The sequence below is a fragment of the Perognathus longimembris genome, chromosome 22 (assembly GCF_023159225.1).
Source record: "Perognathus longimembris pacificus isolate PPM17 chromosome 22, ASM2315922v1, whole genome shotgun sequence".
NCBI classification, from domain to species: domain Eukaryota; kingdom Metazoa; phylum Chordata; class Mammalia; order Rodentia; family Heteromyidae; genus Perognathus; species Perognathus longimembris.
Genome location: NC_063182.1, coordinates 23783103 through 23808744, shown reverse-complemented (window position 1 = coordinate 23808744; position 25642 = coordinate 23783103). Strand labels below are relative to the sequence as shown.

At 35.0% G+C, this 25642-nt stretch overlaps 1 protein-coding gene across 7 annotated transcripts in view; it reads left to right on the top strand.

The window, feature by feature from the left end:
- Positions 1-25642, top strand: part of Fam172a (family with sequence similarity 172 member A) — a 365442-nt gene that overhangs the window by 30875 nt on the left and 308925 nt on the right. For all 7 annotated transcript variants that reach the window (XM_048331051.1, XM_048331055.1, XM_048331056.1 and 4 more), the window contains 2 exons: positions 4003-4104; positions 6583-6683. In XM_048331051.1, coding sequence (XP_048187008.1) covers positions 4003-4104; positions 6583-6683 — 203 coding nt within the window. The remainder of the gene's footprint in view (positions 1-4002; positions 4105-6582; positions 6684-25642) is intronic.

Below are 25642 nucleotides of genomic sequence, written 5' to 3'. Positions count from 1 at the left end.
ATGCCCAAAAGTGCGGTTGCTGGATCCTAGGGGAGCTATGTTTAGCCTTCTTAGGAACCTCCACACTGCTTTCCAGAGTGGTTGAACAAGTTTGCTCTCCCACCAACAATGTAGTAGGGTTCCTTTTTGGCCACATCCTCTCCAGCATTTGTTATTATTGGATTTTCTGATAATAGACATTTTTACTGGGGTGATGTGGAATCTCGGTGTTGTTTTGATTTGCATTTCTTTTATGGCCAGTGATGTAGAGCACTTTTTCATGTGACTCTTAGCCATTCTCATTTCCTCTTCAGAGAAGTCTCTTTTTAGGACTTTAGCCCATTTGTTGAGGGGGCCATTGGTTCTTTGGTTATTTGTTTTGGAGGAATTTAACTCTTTTTGTTCTGTGTATATTTTATATATCAGGCCTTTGTCTGTTGTATGGCTGGTAAAGATCTTTTCCCTTTAGGTGGGCTTTCTGTTTATCTTGGAAGCTATATCCTTTGCCCTGCAGAAGCTCTGCAATTTGATACAGTCCCACTTGTCCAGCCTTTCTTTGATTTGTTGCATTTCTGGGCCTTTGTTGAGGAAATTTCTTTCAGTGCCAAGGAGTCCTAGAGCTTCTCCTATTCCTTCTTGTAGAGTTTTCAGGGTGTCTGATTTTATGTCCAGGTCTTTGAACCATTTGGAGTTGATTTTGGTGCAGGGTGATAAGTAGGGGTCTGGTTTTAGTTTGTTACAGGTGTTAACCCAGTTTTGCCAGCACCATTTGTTGAAGAGGCCGATATGTATCTGTTCAAGTCCTTGATTTCAATTCTTTTGGGAATGGAAGAATATTTTTTTTTTTACAGTTGTTGCATTTGCATAGATGAGATTTAAAATTCTATCTGCTACATCACCTTAATCACCAGAGCCAAGTTTTAGAAAACACTGTTATATAACATCTAATGAATATTTAGGTTAGTATAAATTCAAATCTACTGCATTTCATAGGTGATTGAAGGTATTTTTCAATGTAAATCTTTTATTATACTTGATTTTTTGCATAATGGACTGCCTTTGAAGCACAATTTCAGAGTAAAGTGCAACTTTACAGTATTGCTTTCCTTTTGCAGAAAAATATTTTCTGACAGTTCTTTTCTATATGTCTTCTAAATGCTAGAAAAAATTTAAATTATCTATATGATACTCTTAGTTGGCAGGAAAAATTAGAGAAAGGTTGTTTTAAAATTATTTTTCTCCTTATATCAAAAGAACATTTTGAACAAAACAAAAGCATACTTTTGTGTTTATAATCATTCTTTGTAATGGGAAAATGGGGATTATGGAAAATTATTAGATTGTGGCATATAGAATCATTGTGGTAGTTTTGAAGGAGCAATGAGTTAGGTTGTAAAAGATGTGTTTATAATTCTTACTTACTGTTAAGCTATAATTTGGAGAAGTCATTTCACTTCTCATAGCCTATTTTCTTGTTTAAAGGCAGTGAGGCTGATAATGCTTGTTACTGTTTCATAGGGTTGTGCTGAACAAATGAGGTAATGTATGTGAAAGTGCTTTGAAATATTTAAAGTGGTGTGTAGTTATAAGGCTGTGTTTTACTGGGTAAGCTGGTAGAAACAGAAAATGGCTTTTAGACACAACACATCTGTTCATGTATTAGATGGTTTCTGTGTATCTAATTTAAAAGGCTTCTGAGTTTTGAGTTGTAGAAGATAACTGTGAAGGGAAAGAATTTGATTTTGCCATGGAATATTAATTCTTTGGAAGGAGAAAAGTGTGAATCTTTTTAAGCCATTACAAGCCAGTTTTAAAAAAATTTTTAAATATCTTTGCTATGTTTTATAAAGATTTACATGTATTTAGAACTTTATTAATAAATGAGGAATTGTCAGCATATGTAGCTTTTAAAGCCCAGTGCATATATTACGTGTTATTTCTGTTTTAGTAGAATTTATGAACATCTTTATGTGGAAAATTTCTGTGTTTTGTGCGTTTTGTTTTATTGATAACAGGTTTCAAGATTATAAAGCTGTGTACTATGGCTTATCTTTGGGCTCTATGGAGAAAGACTAAAGACTAGAGAATGGAAGTAGACAAAATACCTTTTTCTCTAGTGTATTCTGATTATGTTTCATATTAATGGATTTTTTATATCACCGTAAGAGAAATAAAGTTACTTCTAGATACTTCTTTTGTAGGAAAGGGAGTAGCTTGCTTTATGACCTATTCTAGGAGAGTTTGTTTTCAGAAACTTGAATTAGAATGATTCAATGTTTTTAATTTTTTCTCCAATTTTGGTAATGATTATGGTGACACATAGAAGTTTTATATTATTGGAATGTGAGCTTGAAATCTGTCATTAAATATTGGTGAGATGATTCTAGAGCTGGTATGTAGAAGATACAAGATGAGCTTGGCCATCTATTAATAATAGAAGTTGAGAAAATGCCAAAATAAGTAGAGAGAGTTTACAGTGGCTATGGCTGGACAATATACAAAACAAAATTAATAATATATCATTGTATACTTACAGTATGTGCTTAATATCCATCAGTATGTAATTACATAAGAAGTGATTGAATGTTTGTTTAAATAGAGAGAGATGACTTTTCCACACAAAAGAGTTAAGTAATTTGTGAGATGTTTCTTACTATAGAGGTAGAACATAATTCCTTCTCTCCCTTATTGTGAGCAGGTGAGACCATCTTTGAATAAGAGGTTAAAGGAGGAGAAACTTGAGCTGGGAATGTGGCTTAGAGTGCTAGTTTTGAGCAAAAAGAAGCCAGGGACAGTGTTCAGACCCTGAGTCCTAGCCCCAGGACTGGCAAAAAAAAAAAGAAAAAGGAGAAACTTAGTCATCTTTAAATAAGGGGTTCTTTAAGGAGAAATTGTATTTTTTAAATTTTTATTTATTTATTTTTCAAATTTTTATTATCAAACTGATGTACAGAGAGGTTACAGTTTCATACGTTAGGCATTGGATACATTTCTTGTACTGTTTGTTACCTTGTCCCTCATGTCCCCCTCCCGCCCCCCCTTTCCCTCCCCGCCCCCCCCCCAGGTGTTCAGTTCACTTACACCAAACAGTTTTGCACGTATTGCTTTTGTAGTTATTTCTCTTTTTTTTTTTTTTACCCTGTGTCTCTCAAATTTGGTATTGCCTTTGAATTTCCTACTTCCAATACCAGTAAACACGGTTTCCAATATACTCAGATAAGATTACAGAGATAGTGTGGGTACAACCATAGGAAGGTGATACAAGAACATCCTCAATAATAGAAACTACACATACACATAGGACGTTGAAAGTAGTTACAACTGTGATATAACAATTGTTTCCATAACATGGAGTTCATTTCACTTAGCATCATGTGAGAAATTGTATTTTTATAATGGAGAAATATGGCAGATGATACCACAAGCACAGGATCAAGATGAATACCACAGTGATATCCTGTGGCTATATCATATTCCCCTTGACATGGCGTGATAAGAATTTCAGTGATGTCCTTTCAAAATGCTCAGAACTCTAAGACCTGAGAAAATCATGAATTAGTCTTTTGAAAGAAAATATAAAATACATCCAAATTGAAGGTTATTTTAACAAAATACAGTACCTGCTTAATTTTCATCATGATTGTCAAGATTGTAGACCATTCTTTGGTTCAAATGCAAGATGCACTGATCTTTTAAAATGTCTGAAATTTTAAACTATAGAAAGAGGTTACTAAGGCATGAATGGCTGAGTCATAATGAATTTTTGATATCTGAGTTGTGCTTGTTTTGAGAATTATGATTTTGAGTGTTCACATACTATGTTGTATCATAATGTACCATTTTGGGAGCTTAAGTTTGTATAGCATTATCAGGTAAAGCAACAATAATATTAGTATAATGGGACAAAATAATATTTTAAAATGGTTAAAATATAATCTTTGTTATCAAAATAAGTTAAAGTATAATCTGTTATCAACTATGAAAATGAATGTAAATTTCTTTTCTTTTCTTTTTTTTTGGTAGATTTGTTATCTAGGATAGATTTGGATGAACTAATGAAAAAAGATGAACCACCTCTTGATTTTCCTGATACCCTGGAAGGATTTGAGTATGCATTTAATGAAAGTAAGTACTGTATTCTATATTCAAAACATTTATTTTACAAAATTATTAAAAATTTGTTTACCTTAGTTAATAAATGCGGTCTTGGATATGGATATTATTTGCTACTCTTAAAATGCAGCTAGAGTGTTTTGTTGTTGGTGGTGGGTTTTTGTTTTATATTGGTTGTGGGGGTTTGAACTCAGGGCCTGGGTGCTGTCCCTGAGCCTCTTTATGCTCAAGGCTAGCTCTCTACTACTTGAGCCACAGCCCCAGTGCCTGGCTAGTAGTTTTGTTTTTGAAGAATAATTTGTCTTTGTATGATGAAATCCTTTACTTAAGTAACAGAACCATATAAAACTTTTTTGTACTTATCTGGGCACTGGTGGCTCACACCTGTAATCTTAGCTACTTCGGAGGCTTAGATCTGAGGATCGCAGTTCAAAGCCAGCCAGGCAGTAAAGTCTATGAGACTCTTATTTTCAGTGAGCCACCAGAAAACTGAAAGTGGAACCTGGCTCAAAGTGGTATAGCAGTAGTCTTCAGTGGGTGAGCTTAGGGAGTGCCTAGGTCCTGAGTTCAAGTCTCATGATGGTCAAAAATTTGTTTTCTATACTTGTTGAGTTACATAAAGTTATGAGCATGATTTAGTTTATTTATTTCTATCATGAGCACTTAGTTCCCTGATATCCAGATGAAAATTCCTAAGTTCTACAGAAAGATGCTATTTTTTGATCTGCTATTTTAAATGAATTGTTTAGCAATCATTTTTTGTGACAGTATTTTAGAGAAAGTATTCACTTTTATGATAAAGTTTTTATTTACAGTTTTATTAATTAAGGTGGGAATAAAATAACCTTTGTACTTGGGATATATGTTAAAATGTGCTACAGACTGCAAGTATATGTCTGAAACAGAATTGTGATTCATTGAATTAATACTCTACCATTGTAGTTGAGGGTAATGTTGCTACACAGTAGTTAGGATAAGAGTTGCAGTTTCCATTTCTTGTTTGCATCAACTGACTTATTGTTCTGTCATTTTTTTATGTTAATGGGACTTCATTCTCTGGGTACTAGAATGTTTAAGTGAATTTAAACAGAAGATACTAGAAACTTTGATGTTTCCTCAGATAATTTTTAATATTTTTCATAAAGGGTATTTTATGACAATGCATGCACGAGCAGTAATATTTTGTTGCCTGGAGACTATATTAAAGCTATTGGCCTGTGTCTGTGTCTCTCCTGTTAACTGGAAGAATATTCCTGAAGAAAGGAAGAGGTCAGATGGCATATTTTTTCTCTTGTAAATATTCTAACAGGTCTTTTAGCAAACACAGATTCATATTTTTCATGAGGAAAGTCTTTATCTATGGAATTTTTTGATGACTAGTTTAGCACTACTCATGGTAAATAAACCTAGTCTTTGATATATGAGACTTATTTCTCTAAAGAATATCACATAAGCATTATAACTCTTTGACTCATAAAATAGAAATATTTTGTAACCCAAATACTTACCAGTGTGTGAGGAAACCTATATGCCTCATTTGATATTACATCTATTCTAGGCCAGAGACTACTTCCCAGTAAGAGAAAAGGAAAGGGGGACCATTCTCACATCTGTGCCGTTTGATGACTTATTTTGAATTGTTAATAGAGCTTAGTTGTCATTAAAGAAGTTATCTGATTTCATTGGGTCTAATTTGGCAAAGTAAACCTTTGTTAGCTCACTGTCTTTTACTAGTTTCCATTTGCTACTTAAGGTCTTGGAAAAATGTCACTGAAATTTTCGGAATCTATTCTAGCCAATATGGATTCCTTGTTTCCCTCAAATCATTCTAGATTTTCTTATCTATATTATCACCTATGACAGTTTTAAAATTCTTAATTTACATTATTCTCGTTTAACTTTCTGGAAAGTTGCTTAGCTTTTTAATGTATCTACTTTTATTCCGGTAAACGCTGAGGAGGCTAGAGTCATACTGAAGACATTATTTGGTAGAGATTCTTACATAATTGTTTAATTGTTGCTAGTTTGCTTTTAGGTTAGTGAGATCAAGGATAGCTTTAGAGTTATTTAGGAAGCATCTTTATTCTGTTAATAGCTTTATAGCATATTAACATTTGAATAATAAAACAATCTAGGGAAAATAAGTTTCTAGGTGGCAATGGCTCATGCCCATCATTCTAACTACTCAGGAGGCTGAGATTTGAGGGTCACATTTTGGAGTCAGCAGATAAATATGTGAGACTTTTATCTTCAGTAAAACAGGAAAAAAGTGGAATTGAAAGCACAGCTCATGGTAGAATACCAGCTACGAGCAGAAGAGCTGAGCAAGAACACAGGCCCTGAATTCAAACTCCAGTACTGACTGATACACAAAAAATATATAAAAATAAATTTTGGAAAAGTTTAAATTTTAGGGACATTATTTACTGTACTCTCCATCCATGTTGTTTTTAGTGTAATTGGAATCATACCAATGTTTTTATCTTCTAGGGGGGCAGTTAAGACACATAAAAACTGGAGAGCCATTTGTTTTTAACTACCGGGAAGACTTGCATAGATGGAATCAGAAAAGATACGAGGCTCTGGGAGAGGTATGTCATATGTATCCTATTAACTGTGCTTTTCAACTTTAAGTACTCACAGTGAAGTTATTGAAGGCATGCAAAGTCTATAAAGATTAATAAAAAATATTTATATCTTCAAATTTGCTTATTTTTAGCACCAGTTTTAGCTTTTATATAACTATATCTTTTCCATGACCTTCATATTTTGTAAGGAGTCATTGTACAGGCAAACAAATTCATGCCAAATTTTCATTTTCTTTTTAAAAATGTTTTTAAGAGATTGAATATCTTACTGTGCCAGGAGAAATAAGTGTTGTTTTCAGTGTTTATTTATATGAAGAAGATTGTCTTGGGGCCAAAGAACTTGGATCTAGCCTACTTACCTTTGACTTGTCAAAGAGCTAGGACTCATCACCCTTAGGTATCCGTGCATTATTCCTGGTGGGGCCATTGAAATGTGATTTGTCACTTTGGTGAATGTTTTATTACAGCTAAATTTTTTACTCATTCTCTGTCATAATTGTCTTATTCTCAATAAAACACATGTATTCATGCATAAATACATTTGTTTAATGGGTTAACTAGACAGCCATTTTACACTCCTAAGGAAAAGCTGAAATTTCTATATTCTACTTTGGCATTTTAATAAAGTAGTCAAATTGAATTACTTGGTTAAATAATAACATAAACAGTATATGATAGCATAAAGAATATATAATGTTCTAAAAGACCATTCCCCTTGGGTCTCTAGCATTTTTGCATGTCTTTGATCAAAGGTCTTTACAGCTTTTGTTCTGAACATTTTTTTTAGGTGTATTTGTATAGGAAACAGGCTTCAAAGATAGCGATTATGTTTCCCTCCAAGGCAATGGGCAGATTTATTTGTCCAATAGAATAAAGATAGTGCTCTCCCTTTTCCATCAGGTGGCAAGGAGTGACAAGTCTCCTGGTAGTCCCTTATAAAATTGAATTCGCTAAGTTTGAGGTTCACAGCTATGTGAGGGCTGTCCAGGACTATCCACATGGCTTCTTTGAGATCTTAGGAGTAAGAAGAACAGATGATTACAAGAAGCTCATGCTCCCTGCTGTCCCTGATTAACAAGTCCTTTCTGACTCAGGAGTCTGCTGTCTTCTAGCTCATCTGTAAGACTGTTAGGCTAAGCAAACTGTAAAAACTCACAGTGAAAGACCCTTCAATAATTCGTGATAGCATATGCTCAATGACAATATAGTTTCTATGTTACCTGTAAACAGCTTGCTCATTTCCATTTGAATTATATGCTACAAGTTGGTTATATTCTGATTGTAGAATAACCACACTAAAGTGACCTTAGGGAAGAATTAGTATTTTTGTTTTTAAGTGAGGCTTACATTTTACTCCATTTCATAAGTCGTGTTTAACCAGCCCAGTTGTACATGTTGCTGTTCTGCAAAGATTCTTCTGTCCATTTTACTTTTTTCAGATAAGATTAGTCTTGTTATGTAGTCTAGGCTGACTTCAAACTTATGATCCTTTGACTCAGTTCTCCAAGTGGTGATTCCAAGGATAGGCCACCATGACACATACCTGGGGTTTTTTTGGAATTACATCTTTTTTTCTTTTTTCGTATTTATTGTCAAGTGATGTACAGAGAGGTTACAGTTTCATACATTAGGCCTTGGGTACATTTCTTGTACTGTTTGTTACCTCCTCCCTCATTCACCCCTTCTCCCTCCCCCTTCCCCTCTTCCCCCATGAGTTGTTCAGTTGGTTTACACCAAATGGTTTTGCAAGTATTGCTTTTGGAGTCATTTGTCTTTTTATCCTTTGTCTCTCGATTTTGATATTCCCTAGTTCTAATACCAGTATATACAGTACCCAGTTTACTCAGATAAGATACAGTGGTAGTGCGGATACAACCACAGGAAAGGGATACGAGAGGATCATCCACAATAGAAGCTACGGTTTCTCATGGCATGTTGAAAGTAATTACAACAGTGATATAACAGTCATTTCCATAACATGGAGTTCATTTCACTTAGCAGCATCTTAATGCATTCATAAGGACATAGCTATTAGGCTCTTTTGACTGTCTACCTGTATCCTTCAGCATCACCTGTATCAAAATTCAGTTGATGTACTGTATTTGATCATTACATATGTAAATGATTCCTTTCTCCTAGGATCTCATATCTAACATTGAAATATAGAGAGGGTAACAGATTTAGCTTTGATGGGCCTTGCTTCATTGTTGTATGGACCATTTATTTCAAAGATTGCTATTATAGAAAGAGTATAGTCTGTATTTTGCACCAAAAATATTCAGTATTTTCTGTATTTAAAATACTCTGTTCTGTATTTCCACTGCTGTATTTTTGTTCATTCACAGTCCTAATCAAGTTGGCCATAAGTGACCATCAAAATCATAGCACTTTATTTTTCCACATTCTACTGACAAAAGTAAATATATATTTCCTAATATAAAACTAAGCACAAAAGACCCAGGGGTTGGAGAGGGCATATCTCATTGATACAGTGTTTGTTCCATACCAATTTTTGTCATGTTTGGAATACTTGTTTCATTATTAAGTGTGAAGTTGTTTATTAATTGAATTTCATTTTTTTTAATCTTAGGAAAGAGGTCTAGTTATGTATTAATACTGGTATAGTTTTCACTACAGTGAATTAATCTGTGGACACATCCCTTCACCTTAATTTTCATTTCTGATTCATACTTCCTAGAAGTTAAATTTAGTCAGTTCATTTATTCATCCATTTTTTTGAGAGAGTGACAGATACTAGGGATTATACTCAGGGTTTCACGCTTGGCATTCTACCTCCATAAAAACCTCCCAGCCCCTTTTGTGTTGGTTATTTTTGAGGTATGGTCTTACTTTATACCTGAGCTGGTCTACGCTGTAATCCTTCTACTTGGGCTTGTTCATTCCCTGGGGATGACAGGCACGCCCCAATACATTCATCTATTTTGCCTTCTCTGACAGGTGCATACTACTGTGCCCACTTATGGTTGAAATTTTATGGCCTTAACCCAACCACAGCCCTCTTATTTCTGCCTTCTACATATTTGCTCTTTTGCCTTCCTCTATTTTCTCATTTTGAAATATCTTCTGACTCTTGTTGGAAGACCTTAACCTTCACTTTACTTATAATTTTCAATCTGGTATCTCCTCCATTAGGAAAATTTCCCTGAATTTCCTTTGCTATAATCTTTTTTTTCTTAACTTGTCTTATATGAACAAGGATTTTAAGTAATTTTAGGGATGATACCATTTTAAATTAAAAAAAAGAAATTACAGTAAGAAAAAATATTGATACACAGAGGCATTATTTTTGTTGTATTTCTCTTATGTAGCTTATTACTGGTCATTATATTGTTTTCTAATGCAGTAAACACTGACTAATCCATAAGTCCCCAAAGAAAGTTGAAGAAACTTTCTGCATCTTCATAATATTTATTGAAAAATAAATACAAGTGATGGAGATACATAAATTGTTTAGTACTAATTCTGAATATGTGCATTTTAGAGAATTTATAATTGTTTAGAAATTGATAATAAAAATGTGTATTTTCTTATTAGGAGAAAGGAAAATGGTAATGGTAGTTTGTTTGTAAATCTAAACAGTATTAAATATATTCTATATCACTTTCTGTCAAAGATTGAGAACTGTCAGACTACTAAACCTTTGCTACTTAAGATTATTAATTTTAATTGCTTTGTTAAATGGAAAAAAATTCAATACATAAGCCTAAAAATCAAGTAAGAATGTTAAAGTGGGGTGACATCATTATCTCTGTTCATAAACTGCTCTGTTGAATGGCAACTCCTTTGTACAACTACTTAAAAATAGAAATACATTTTAGAAAGAAAAAAAGATAATTTTAAAAAGTAAATTATACAGTAGACCCTTGTCTATAGGTATTTAGTTCCAATAAGACTGTCATTGAAAAAAAAAACTTGAATGTTGAAATACATAGAGTTTAACACTCTAAAATTACTCAAGTTTACCTGTAGGATAGATATGGTAGGCCTGAGTGTCCGTAACTCAAAACAGCCAGGAGTGGGCTCCATTATTAACAAAAAGCTCGTGCACATTAATTCTCCTCACCAAACACTAGACTTTATTTCATGTTCTTTATCTTAGAACTATAGATGTTTGAATCAATTTTCCCATAATACTGCTCAACTTCTGTAAAAGACAGGCTGCCTTTCAATAAATCTAGATTTTCTACTTTATTACTTTTATCAAGCACATTATCTCTCCTTTTTGGTTTGAGAGAATTCCCATAACTACTTTAGTGTTTGGGGCATCATTTGATTTGGGGAATGCATGTTTTCCCAAAAATAAAAGCAGAGTAACACCCAGCAGATCACACATGATTTAAACACAGCTGATTATAATGCTGATCCACCAAGAGCTTTTCCACATCCATTAACTATGTGATGTATATGTAGGAATTTAAAATTATTGTTTTTGAAAGTTTTTTAGATTTTCTTGAAATTTGTTTGTTTAAAATCTGTGAGTGAAGTGAACTTACTATGTATGTGATGTATTCTGTAATAAATTGTAACTTCCATAGTTAAGCTTCAGATATTTATCATTATAATTTAGAAAATATAAGTATTGGTACAACTGTCCACAGTTCAAATCAGCCATTGTATTTAATTCTGGAAATAACATATTTTATGAGACTAATAATATCTTGAATTACACTAAAAGAGGAGGTGTGGAAAGCATGTCTCCAAGTCCTGGACTTAGAAACACTGATAATGTTCTTCTCTCTTCATCAGTGGTTAAGGGGAAAGATTCAAAAGATAGTGAAAATCTGAGTTGCTGCTGTAATATGCTACTTTTGATATATTTGAAGTTGAAATTGTAATGAAATAGATTCTGCACTGAATCAGCAATTTAAAAGAAACCTCGATTTTTTTTTTTTTAACATTTTCCTACTGGATATCAAGTTTTGTCTTTACTGAGAGCTACTATATATGTTTTATAACTGCTGTTTTAGTTTATGTTTATTTCTTAAGGAGATTATTATAGCAGTCATTCAGCAGAAATTGTTTTGAAGACTTGTTCCTGAAAGCTCTATCATTTCTATGTAAATTAAACTTATTGTGTAAGTAAAATAAACTGAGATGTCAGTTTGTTTTTAGAATGTAGTGTCACAATATGCAAAAAAATATCCTACATTCAGTTTTTATAGTCCAAAATGCTTTTGCTAATATGTATGAATTTTTGTAGTATCCACATATGGCTTAAAAATACATAGCCCTTAATAAGTTTGAAATTTTTCTCTCTTTAGAATGATTCTGACAGCTATGGTGGTGGTAGAATAGTGTGGAAGGGCAATTTTCAAAATAGAAGTCTTCAGTGTATGTATATTAGTGTTGAATGCCAAGAAATAATGTTTCTGTTACACTCAATCAGGCAGAATAAAAAGGCTATCATGTTAAGTAGTAAATAGTATGGTACAAACAGCATGTTACTTGTAAAATTTTCTTGACAATCTCTTTCATGTCAATACTGAATTAGTGTTTTATTCTTTGAGGCAGCATCTCACTATGTAATGCAGACTGGCCCTGCCCACTGTGTGGCTCACGATGGTCTGAAACATGCAGCCCTTCTGTTCTGGCCTCTGTACTTGTGGAATTACAAGTGTGCACCACTATACCTGACTTTTGAATTACAATTAATTGGAAAACTTATAATATAGCAGAAATTGTAATGAAAGATTTTCCCCCTAATTTGGGTCTTCATAGGTTTTGTTGTTGTTATTGTATATGATCATGACCTCCATACAAATTATTAGTCAGTGTACTTAGTTAAAAAATACTGGAAATTAGGTATTCTTGTTATTATTATTATTATTTTCTTTTTTGGCCAGTCCTGGGCCTTGGACTCAGGGCCTGAGCACTGTCCCTGGCTTCTTCCCGCTCAAGGCTAGCACTCTGCCACTTGAGCCACAGCGCCGCTTCTGGCCGTTTTCTGTATATGTGGTGCTGGGGAATCGAACCTAGGGCCTCGTGTATCCGAGGCAGGCACTCTTGCCACTAGGCTATATCCCCAGCCCCCGGAAATTAGGTATTCTTAAAAGCTTGGTTCTTTTTTGCTTGCTTGTTTTGTTTTGCCATTTCTGGGGCTTCCACTCTGGGCTTGGACGCAGTCCTTGACCTTCTTTTGCTCAAGGTGAGCTTTCTATACTTTGAGCCACAGCAGCATTTCTGGCTTTTTAGATTATTGGGGATATGAGTCTCATGGACATTCTTGCCTGGGCTGTCTTTGAACTGTGATCTTTGAATCTCAGCCTCCTGAGTAGCTAGGGTTACAGGCATGAGCCAATACCTCTTTTTATAGTATCAAGGCAATTGAGGGCTTAATTTACTTGCCTCCCTGATTCAAATTGATAATCTGTCTTATAAACTTGTAGAGAAGTATTGAAAATTTTTAGATCTTTGGAAGTGAAATAATGAGATTTATTAAAGATATAAAATAGTAATCTCTCATTTCCTTCCTGGCTTGTCAGTTGGGAACCAGCTTTACTTAGCAACTAGAAGTCTCTGTCTGGTCCTTTCCCTGGAATCCCTGTACCCCAATTGACAAGCTAGGAAGTTAATGTGGTTCTCAGTCCTACAACTGGTGAACTGAATGTTCCCCAAAGCTGAAGGAATTGGGAGAGCTTCTCTCTGTAATTTTCATTTAAGAGTCTGAGGCAGGCATGGTAATTGACAGCACCTGTGAGGCTGAGGCAGGATGAGTATAAGTTTGAGGGCAGCCAAGGCTATATATAGTGAGACCCTCTTTCAAACAAAAGAAAAATAAATCCTCAAATCAAAATAAAAACCTAGCACCCTCCAGATATGTGTCATCTTTACTCTGAAACCCAGAGGAGAGAAACCAGGAGAACGCGCTCAGATTTCTGATCTATAAATATTGAGATGTTAAATTATGTTAATTTTTTACAGCAGTAATAGAAAACCAGTATTTAACCTCTCAATGAAATAATTGATTCAAATAAGGATCATCAGTGAATGCTAATCCCCTTAGGAGAAAGAATGCAAGGGAATAGAATATTACCACAATAGTATTACCTCACAGATTTCTTACAGTTATAATGAGAAAAATATTGACCTTAAAAATAGAGTTCTATCAGCATGGTATGTCAGTAAACAACAACAAAAAAATAACACCAGTGATAGAACTGCCCTGCTTTGTGTGTTTTCTGATGTGATTTAAAATTTGAAGCATACAGCATTAACTATGGATGTAATTTGAATTTGTCTGTATTGAAATCTTATTTAGTTTTTGCAGTGATGCAGATGGAACCTAGGCCTTATACAAGGTAGGCAAGTATACTACCATTGGCCTACATCCCTAGTCCTAAAGATATATCTACTATCTTGAAATTTTCATGAAATATAGGAGATAAATAAGTTAAATTATACTAAAGGATACTAAATTATACTAAAGTCAGACAAAGCCAGAGCATGGGCTACACTGAAAGATAGTCTGGCCTCACCTAAAAGTAATTGATATTAAAAATGTTGAAATTTATGTCTTGAAGGTGAGACCTACCTACCTACTTATTTTGCTGATCCTAGGGCTTGAACTCTAGGCTTGGGTACTGTCCCATGGATGCTTAGCTCCAAGCTAATACTACTATTTGAGCCATAGTGCTGCTTCTGCCTGCATGTCTTCCTGCCTGCCTAGCTGCCTGCCTGCCTGCCTGCCTTCCTCCTTCCCTCCCTCCCTTCCTTTCTTTCTTCCCTTTTCTGTAGTTTATTGGGAGATATGAGTCTCATGGATTTTCCTGCCCAGGCTGGCTTTTCAATGAGATTGTCAGATCTCAGCGTTTTGAGTAGCTAGGATTACAGGTGAGAGCCACCAGTGCCTGGTTGATATATTTAAAAAGAATCAACTGAATGCGTGATATGGACCTTGATAGGATTTTGTCTTTAAAAAACTAAGAATGCAAGATTTTAAAATGTGTTTTAGCCATTCTAACTGGAGTGAGGTAGAATGCTTAACAATAACAAATGCTGATGTGGATGTGGCCAAAAGGGAACTCCATTACACTGTGGGTGGGAATGTAAACCTTTTCAACCACTCTAGAACACAGTTTGGAAGGATCCTCAAAAGACTAAACATAGAGTTACTCTGTGGTCCTGGAATTCCACTCATGGACATTTATCCAATAGAACACAAACAAGGTCACACTAAAGCTACCAGCACAACCATGTTCACGGCAGCATTATTTACCATAGCCAATATATGCAATTATCTGAGATGCCCCTCAATGATCAAATGGATTAAGAATATATATATATACATATATATATATATATATATATACATACAAATTCTAGTCATCCCTTAGAAAGAATGATATTGTACCATTTGTAAGGAAATAGAAAAACTTGGAAAAAAAATATACTGTATTAAGTGAAGTAAGCCAGACCTAGGTTTCATGGTTTCCCTCATTTGTAGTAGCTAGAATGTACCTATAAATTTACAACTAAACATACTGGATGGAAAAACAAACAACAACAACAACAAAGAAACCAGTATAACCACACTTGGACATGATAAATTATATGTATGTAGGCATTCATACATAGTTGAGACCCAAAGAAAATATTTTTAGGAGGGGGCTGGGGATATGGCCTAGTGGCAAGAGTGCCTGCCTCATATACATGAGGCCCCGGGTTCGATTCCCTAGCACCACATATACAGAAAATGGCCAGAAGTGGTGCTGTGGCTCAAGTGGCAGAGTGCTAGCTAGCCTTGAGCAAAAAAAAAGAAGCCAGGGACAGTGCTCAGGCCCAGAATCCAAGCCCCAGGACTGGCAAAAAAAAAAAAAAAATATATATATATATATATATATATATACGTATATATATATATATATTTTATATATATATATATACGTATATATATATATATTTTATATATATATATATATTTTAGGAGAGGAACACAAAGGCCCAATAGCTGTGTATATCTAATCTGATGATAAAATAATATTTACTGAAATGAATTCCAGGAAATGGAAATGAGGTTTTTTTTCTTTTTTGTTCTTGTTTTTTCTTCTCTTGTTTGTTTATCTGTTCTTGGGAAGGTAAGGAGAAGGTCACAAATGTTGAGACACGGGGTGAAAAAATGCAACAGTGGTACTCACTGGACATTGTTGACAGTGAACTATACAACTTGTGGGTGGGAATGGAAGGGAATTCACTGGACATGGTTGACAGTGAACTATAAAACTTGTGGGTGGGAATGGAAGGGAAAAAATTAACAGGGAGGGAGGGGGTAACATTGTTAAAAAATTATTCTTTTTATGACTTATTTAACTACAACTCCTCCTTTATAGCAACAATAAAAATTTAAAATAAAATGCTTATTAATGGCAATAATAATAATTAGTGACAATGTTGATTTTCTTTTTTTCTCATCCCCTCCCTACCCCTCCTCTCCCCTCCTTTTGTGTGTCAATACTAGGACTTGAACTCAGAGCTCTCCCCTCCCTTCATCTGTGTTTCAATACCAGGACTTCAACTCAAAGCCTTGTGCCCTTGAGTTTGAAGCAAGTCTGGGATATATAGTAAGTTCCAGGCTATCCTGGATCTTCAAAATAAAAATTAACCATATAAACCCTTTATTCGGGATTGCTAAGAGTTGTTTAATCCAAGTTGTAAAGTACAAAGTGGTTTATTGTACTATTTTTCAGTATTTTTACATGCTTGAGAATTTTTCATAATTTTACTTTAAGGAGAAAGAATATTTGAAGGATACTGAAATTTATTATTGACTGTGGCTAGTTTTTTCATTTAGTAACATTTTATTTTGGATTCTTCCTCCAAGACTTTAGAATATAATCATTCTTTGGTATTCCAAGGACAAATGTTCCCAAACACTTCTTAGGCCTACCAATGTTTGCACATTCAGTAATCTCTTTTACTAAATTGCAAAGTTTTTGTATAAAACCTTTATTATCTTCTCTCAGATACTTTAAATCACCTCAAGATTACTTATAAACCTAACACAGTATGTATGCTATGTCAAATGATGCTAATTAAATGAGCTCCAAAATATGGAAACAAGAGGGTTTTTTTTGTTGTTGCTCTCATTTTTAGTGCACTGTTTTCAGTTATTTCTTTTTTTTTTTTCCATTTTTTTCCCTTTGGTTTATCTCCTGTTGTCACTGTTTCTGATTTCAGTGCCCTTTGTCTTGTATATAAGTTTATCTGATTTTGGGATTAGGGGAAGGAGAAATCACAGAAATGGTGCAACAAAGGACAAAAGGTAAACCAATGGATCAGTGATACTCACAAGACACTAACTAGATTGGAAATGAACTTTACAACTTGGGGAGGAGGGAAGTTAGGGGGAGAGGGAATTGGGAGAAAATGAGGGAGGGAGTAGCAATGTTCAACAAGAATTGTACTCAGTTCCTTATTTATGGAACTGTAACCCCCCCTGTATATCACCTTTACAATAAAAAAAGAACTATAATGTTAAAACATTTTTTGATTCACAGATGGTTGAAACCACAGATGCAGAACCCACAGATAGAGGTCCAACTGTACTTTTATTTGCGGGTAACCACATCCTTTGTTACATGATTGTCTTCAAATAGTTTATTCTTTTTTTGTGTGTGATGTTGAGTACCAAACTAGATTCTCACTAATGCTAGACAAGTGGTTACCTCTGAGCTATCCTCCTCCTCAGTTTATCCCACTTCTTAGAACTACCTTGGTTGGTAATTAGCTTGAGCTAATGGCAGAGGTGCTGATTATTCTGTATTTTGGATGGATTAGGGGTGTGAGACAATTCTCTCTAAATCTTGCATATGCTTTTCATATTGAATCTGCCAAGAATATAGGCTTGGATTACTTTTTACTTGGACCATTTGTTAGGATTGTATTTATAGTATGCATTCTTGATGGAGGAAGTGATGCCTCTGGGACAAAACAGGGTTGTTTACCACTTGGTATAAAATTATAGACTCCTGTGCTTTGAACTTCTCTGTTTTGATCTAGGCCACCATGTGTACAGCTGAATTTATGTCATACCCCTCCCCCCCCCAGCTCCAGGTAGTTGGTGTCTAGAGAACCAATGAAAATAGATTGGTGCTATGCCATGATTAGTTCTTTTGTCTTTTACACATGAGTCTTGTATCTTCAGTCAACATCCATGAAACAGTAACAGGTTAATTGATTAGCTTATAGGTAGGGCAAAATTGAATCACAGACCTCTACTGATGATTGACTCCTTCGGTAGAGAGTTTAGTAATTCTTACATGTTCATTCTGACTTTTCACTTCTGCTTGTAAATTGATCTGCATTTTCAAAGTCTGAAGACTGAGGGTTAAACAGGGCCATTAACCTGCTTGTTCTGTTTTACTGGGCAGAACTATCATTTGTTTGGTTATTTAAGTGAGAACATTCATTATCCTTTCATTCCTTATGTTTAGCTAATGACCCCTTCTTATCATTTTATCTTCTTTGGCATCCTGTCTTTCTGTTTTCAGTTTTATTGGTTTAGTTTAGGTCTGTATAATCCCTTAACCAGATTACTTTAAGTTCTTCCTGCTATGCACTGAATTGTACCTGTGTGTCCAAATTCATATTGAAGCCCTAATCCCCATGCAATTGTATTTGGATTTAGGGCTTTTAGGATGTGATTAAAGTAAAATGAGATTATGAAGTTGGGGCCTTAATCCAGTGAGACTGGTGGGTGGCTTTAAATAAAGGAGAAGAAAAGTCTTACTCTTTGTGCTGATACTGAGGAAAGGCCATGTGAGGACACTATGAGAAGATGGCCATCTGCAAGCCAGTAAGAGAGCCTCCACCAGAACCCAAATTAGCCTGCATCTTGATCTTGGACTTTTGTGCCTCCAGAACTATGACAAATCAATTTCTGTTGTAAGCCATCCAGTAAATGGTATTTTGTCATGACAGCTCAAGATCGCTAAGACATTTCTTTCACATGTGATCCTTCCACTACCGCCATTTGTATTTCTTTGAACCTATTCTTAACATTGCCATTGGAAATTCCTGGGAAAGCTATGTTCAACTTTGTCTTTCTTGAGAACCTTTATGTGTTTTTCTAAAAAATGCAATTCAAAGGACCTGTGTTGTTATACCTGAACTGTTATAAGTTGACCTTTTGATATTTCTTTAGCTTTGGTAGTTCCCTTTTCTTTTGTATGATATCCTACTTGTCCTGTGCTTGCGCTATATAAACCTACTTACATGTTTTAGTATCTTGTGCTGTTTTAGATCTCTGACTCTACTCATGCAGAGAGCATTTGGTGCCAGGGATCCTGCTTCACCACCCCTTTCCCATCTGTTTGCAGAATATTTATTCATCTTTTCAGCTTAGACCAACCTCTAAAAGTTTCTTTTCTGATCTGTGTAGAATAGAATGACCTTTCTCTCTTTTATGCCTCATATATACTTTTAAAGAAGTTCTATTGTAAAGTGCATAATATTTTATTTCTCTCAGTTTTTCCTATTTTTCTGCCCTGACTAGATGTCAGGTCAGGAGATCCTGACATACTAAGGCTAAGTGGATACTTAAGGTTCTTCAAAGAAACAGAACTCAGTTCCAGTCATATATGCATACACACACACACACACACACACACACACACCACTTTTTAAAAAGAATTATTTTACACAGCTTTAGAGGTCAGCAGGTCCAAGTAATGGTTGAAATACGCTAGAGACCCAGGAAAGAATCTTCCAAAAATATTTTATTCTCAGAATTCAGTCTTTGGGAGAAGTCAGCCTTTCCTCTCTTCAGGCCTTCAAATAATGAGAGGACAGCTATTCAGATTATGGAAGAAGTCTGCTTTGCTGAAAAGTACCAGATTATATGCAAATCTTATCCAAAAACCATCACACAGAAATACCTAAAAGTCATGTCTTGCAAAATATTGGGGAAATACAGTCCAGCCAAGTTGACCTATAAAGTTAATCATCACAGACAAATGATGACACCAAAAGACGGAATTTAGTCTAAATATGCTATAAGATTTTTCATACATGCTTAATGCTTTATTCTTTCCAGGAACTCACTATTTCTTTTTATGTTACTTAATAGATTCCTCCACACAGAAATGAGGTTGCTATGCATTTCAGAATACTATTGTATGACAGACATGCAAGAGCTCTTTTATCCCTTTAGACAAGAGTCATTCTTAGCTTAAGTCCTTGAGGTTTAATCAATCTGGTAGGAGTTTCATGCTGTATAATTTGATGGCCAGACAGGGAGTAGTTCATGGAAATTTCTTCCCAGAAGGTATCCTTGGAGGTAGAAGTAAATGGAAACATGAGAGTCAAAAAGTACTGTGTGTATTAGAGCTCCGTTTACTTATCAGCAGTTGGTGCTATTCATCATTATAGTGAATGAACAGAAAGTCTCCAGTTTGATGCCACTCAGGTTTACAGATTTTAGTCCTTTCCAGGTTCTAAGCAGGATTTGTCTTCAAACATGGCTTTACCCATTCAGGCATCTGTTATACTTGTTTAAAAGCATGATATTGTTATTTTACTTTGAACTTCTCGCAAAGCACCAGTATAATGTTGGGCTAAGTGGATTGAAATCTTACTTACTCATTCATTTTCCTTCAGTTACTATTTCTTTTCTTTATTTGTTATTATTTTTGACTAAAATGATTCTGACTTTGAAAGAGACATTGAATTTTTCTATGGTGTTGGTCCAGTTTGCCAGTAGTGTTTCCACTTCATTGCATTATCTTTCTTGTAATATGGGTTTATATAGACAGAGAACTCATGAGTTGGTTTTTTTTTTGCCACTGGACAATACAGATACAATTACTGTTGGCTCCAGTTTTGTCCCTTGGAATAAAGACATAATTCATCCCATTAGGCTCATAGGTATTATGTCATAAACATTTAAAAATTGTTCTGTCATAAACACTTAAGGATGTTACCGTTTCTTGCTTCTAACACCCATAGTCTTAGTCTCGGGGACTACTTCATGAAATAGAGAACAAGAGTGGAGGTGATGTGTGGGTAAATTGCATGTCAGGGTCATTGTTTCCACCTCATCTTCCTCTGATCATTTACAAAATGATCTTTGCTTCTCTGTATATATGTATGGGCACATTCTTGTATAGGCCTCTAAGCCAGTCCATTATACTTTAGTTCTATTACATGTTCCAAATTTCTACCTTCAAGTTCTTGCTTCATCTCTGAAGATGATAAGAAATGAGTAGGTCTATTTGATGTGCTTTTTTTTTTAACCCATTGTTCAACACTATACAAAATACAATGTGTTTTTGAAAAATCTGAGAAAACATGTTTTGGCTTTAAAAGTGCTATGTTTTTACTCCTCGTTAGTTTTGTATGGAGTATTTGAATCTGCCACCAGGTATGCAAAACCTAGTTCTGAATATGTGTTCTGCCATGCCCATAATAGTCTCAGGTCCAGTATTGTTTATTTGCCAGCTGTGTGCAGAGACTTCACCTCAGGGAATTTGCCTTGCAGGCAGCCTTTCTTCCTGGGATAGACAAACTTGTCATTTGTTCCTCAGAGAATAAAGAATATGCTGGTAAGCAGCCACCACTGCATGACTGCAACTCTTCTATAAACTTAAGTGACTACCTCAGGGGAGCACATTAAGATATTTACTTCTTATTTCCAATCTGTTCATTTCTGGAATGAAATTGTTTTGATTTCTATCAATATGTCCTACTTCAGTTAGTCCCTAAAATTCCATAGAGCCATGTCTTATACTCCTAGGCAGCACTCAAGGGTTTTTGCCGTAGATTTTCAGACTGTATTTTTTCATTACTTCAGTTCTTTAGTTTTCCATTATCCATCTGTCTAACCTCAGCCATTCACTACCACTCATGGGTCAGAATACACGAGTATAAGTCTCATATTGTGGCTTTTAAAAAATTGAATGCATTGCTGTAACCCAAAGTATCCCTAAGATTATTTTCTTTATTGACCAAAGCAGTTTTAATCAATGACCTACTTAACAAACCAGTGTCTTTCAACAAGAATGTGTAGTGTTTTTGCACTTACTAATTAATGTTCTTATCCAGCAACCATTTCTGGGCAACACTCATGGGCTCTTTGTCCTATATTTCATTTTGTCTGAAATTTGCATGTAATTCCATAATTATATTGAATTCTGGATCTTAAGAGTCCGAAAGCATTGATCAGCTTTTGGTTGTTCAGAAATAGCCTGTGTTGGAATATAGCTCCTTTTCCATACCTTGGGTGCTTAGAAGTTATTGATATTTCCAGGTGTAGACTATGTGTTATTTGTAATCACAACCCAACCATTGTGCTTCATATTTAGCTTATAGGTAGACAAGGATAGTTATTCTTTTTTTCATTGTCAAGATGATGTACAGAGGGTTTACAGTTACATGCTTAAGGTACTGAATACATATACATTTCTTGTCATACCTGTTGTCCTCTTCCTCATTTTCCCCCCTCCTTTCCTCTCCCTTGATCCCTCAACTCACCCACCCCTTGCTCAACCCCATAGAAACTAAAGGACCCTATACCCTTCTCTTCTCACAAGGTGTACACAAGTGCACATCTGAAAGAAGCTGGGAGGAGGACCCAGAATGTATGGAAAATGGGGGAGGGAGGAATACAGTTGAAAGGGACCAACAGCTACAGTGGACACTGATGAGGACAAACTAAGCAACTCAAGGGCAGCAGGGAGGTGGGAAAATTAGAGAAAAAGAAGGAACAGATTACACTAAGCAAAAGAAAAGAGATATATATGTATATGCCACCTGATTTGGAAAGAATTGTTTTACAGTTAATAACCATAGAGGACATAATAAGCATTGTAGAAAAGAGTGACAATGTACATCAAGGACAAGATTGTTTTAGTGGGGGGGGGGGTTGAAAAAATAATGAGGATAGTTATTCTTATTTGCTTGTTAGATACTATTAGAAGCTGCCACCCAAGTTAGTCCTAAAAACTAAAATTTGGGTAGCTCATCAATTCTTTCCTGAGTTTGGTTACTGAGTAGAAGAGATAGTAAGGTAAGCAAAATGAGCTGAGTCCCTGTGGCTGAAATTCTGTAACCCTGAAATTCTGGCTACCCAAGAGGCTGAATCCTGGAAGACCATACCTCAAAGTCAGCTTCACCAGGAAAGTCTGCAAAGTTCCTTTTCCACTTAGTCAGCAAAAAGCTAGAAGCATGCTTCATATAGTAGAGTGCCTGCCACGCAAGCTGAGCAAACCCTGAGTTCAAACCCAGTACTGGCAATAACAAAAAGACAGATGATAATTCTGATGTTAAAAACAAGAAAAGCTTATTACTAATATCAGGTAGGGAATTTGAGTAGTTATTTGAGAACAAGACAAGGATGTGTTAGTTGAAAATAATTTATAAATTACATTGAAATTCAGTGATTATGAATAAGTATTTACAGAAAGATGGAGATAGACCCACCTGATAAAAAGTTTCCTGGGATATTTTTTACCATCAGTGTTTACAAATTTAATGAGGGAACAATTTTCAACTAAAGTAGCCAGCCAAGTACCTAATAATTAGGTAAGATTAACAATAGAGATGACCTAATAACAATAGAGATGACCTAAGGTAGTGTGGAGATAGTTAGCTCTTTTGGAGCCTAATGACAGATAGCTGTCACTTCTTTGCAACTATTCACATTGGTTCCATTTGTCAATAGCCCATATGTGTAATTCATTGCTCAACAGACAGTAGACACAAGCCTGGACCCTGTTGAAGTAGTTGTCCACTCTTCCACATGCAGAGATCTAAGATAATGTGTTTTTTCAGAGCCTGAATAGGTTCACTTTGCATTCGTTCCTACAAAGGTTTAAAGGAAAGAAATAATTTATTGTGAATTACCAAAATGCATTGTTTTTGTCTTATTAAAAAGTGTTTTGCCCTTGTTATTTTAAGGTATTTTGTGCCAGTTTTATACACAAAGTGCATCTATTAATAATCTAATATCTTCTGTAAGTAGGCTATTACTCCTACTAAAAATGAACTGTGTCAGTGTCCATCTTTTGTCCATATCTTTTAAGTTGTTTCATCTGAGTGTGATGGTTAAGGCTGTTGTTAACAGGGAGTGAAAAATATTGATGGTGCATAAACATTGTGACTTAATATATTGTTTTGATACTACTTTGTTAACAGTAGTACACCAACAACCATGAATGACAGCAGTTGTATTATAAATTATACATGATACATTTAAATGAGAAATTAAAAAGAAATTTGCCTGACTTTTTCCTCTAGTGTTCTGTTTTGGCTATAGAGTTATGCTAAGATCCACTTTCTATTATACATCTATTCCATCTTCTCTCTCACATTCTCTACTGGCCTTTCTCAATAAGCACTTAAATATGTACTAGTCTCTTATCCTAATGTGCTTTTAATTTTGTCGGTCACTTAGCAATATTTACTATTGGGATTTTTCTTTCTTGTTAGTGCATATAACCATACATAGATGTCTTATTGTGGTATTTCTATTTCTGCATACTTTGATCAAATATAACTGATATACTCTTTCTTATCTGCTCTTTTCTTTTAAATGACACTGTCAGGTTTCATTAGTCTATTTTGTAATATGTATGTATGTATGTATGTATGTATGTATGTATGTATGTATGTATATACTTAGAGTATATTCCACTTCCACTTGTGACTTAAAAACAACAACAACCCACAATCTTGTGGTTTCCTACTTTCCTTCCTGCCTTTTTAAACAAATTCATTTTTCCATCTCATTTGCACCTTCTTTTACTATTTTTTAAAATTATTTAACATTAGGTATGCTGGTGCTCTGTTCTGGGTCTTGTGTTTTTGTTACTTTGTTCTCTCTTCTTTGGTGAATAAATCTACTCTATTGCTTCTGGCACCACATTGGTACATTTCAAATCCATTGCACACCTCCATCTCCTTCTGCTCTAGACTAAATATCATCACTCTACCCTGCTTTTTTTTTTTTTTTTTTTTTTTGCCAGTCCTGGGCCTTGGACTCAGGGACTGAGCACTGTCCCTGGCTTCCTTTTTGCTCAAGGCTAGCACTCTGCCACTTGAGCCACAGCGCCACTTCTGGCCGTTTTCTGTATATGTGGTGCTGGGGAATCGAACCCAGGGCCTCATGTATACGAGGCAGGCACTCTTGCCACTCGGCCATATCCCCAGCCCTCTACCCTGCTTTTTGCTAGTTATTTTGGACATGGAGTGAACTATTCTGTTTGGATTTTCCTTGAACTGTGATCCTCTAGATCTCAGCTTCCTAAATAGTAGAATTACATGTGATCCACCCTAGAGCCCAGTTTGTTTATTTGAGACAGAGTCCTGCTGTATAAGCTAGGCTCTTATATTTGTTGAAATTAGACATTTATGAAAAAATCTAACTTTCAAAAACACAATACTTACATGATCCTGACATTTTTCAGAAATCAAATTAGTTTTTTCCCAAAATGCAAATTTTCACAACCCTGTTAAAAGGAGTTTATTCTTTGAACTTGTACAGAAACCTACATATTGCTAAAATGTTATCAAAAGACCTTTTAAAAAGTGCCAAGAAATGAATTATATATTTAGGTTTATTCTTAATACTAGCAGCAGGAAGAGCACATTGTGAGCTAAATTAGTTAATTGAAGTTGGAATCAGCACTACCTTTATACATAGATCATATACCAGAAGATAATTAAGAACTGCATTAAGATAATCTTGAGGATCAATATGCTCCAAATATTTTATGTGGTAAAAAAGCACATAAATATATTATGTAGAACATATATTAATAATAATTTGCTTATGGTTGTTACTTGAGAAGAAAAGTCTAATTGTTACTGGTGACAAATTGAAGGCAGCATATATGACTAATTTAACTTTTGTTCTTGTGGGAAAAATTGAATTTTATCCCTGGCACCATTTTAGAGAGTAACACTTTGGGCAAACAATGATTTGACTTACAGTGAAAGTCTGCTGGGCT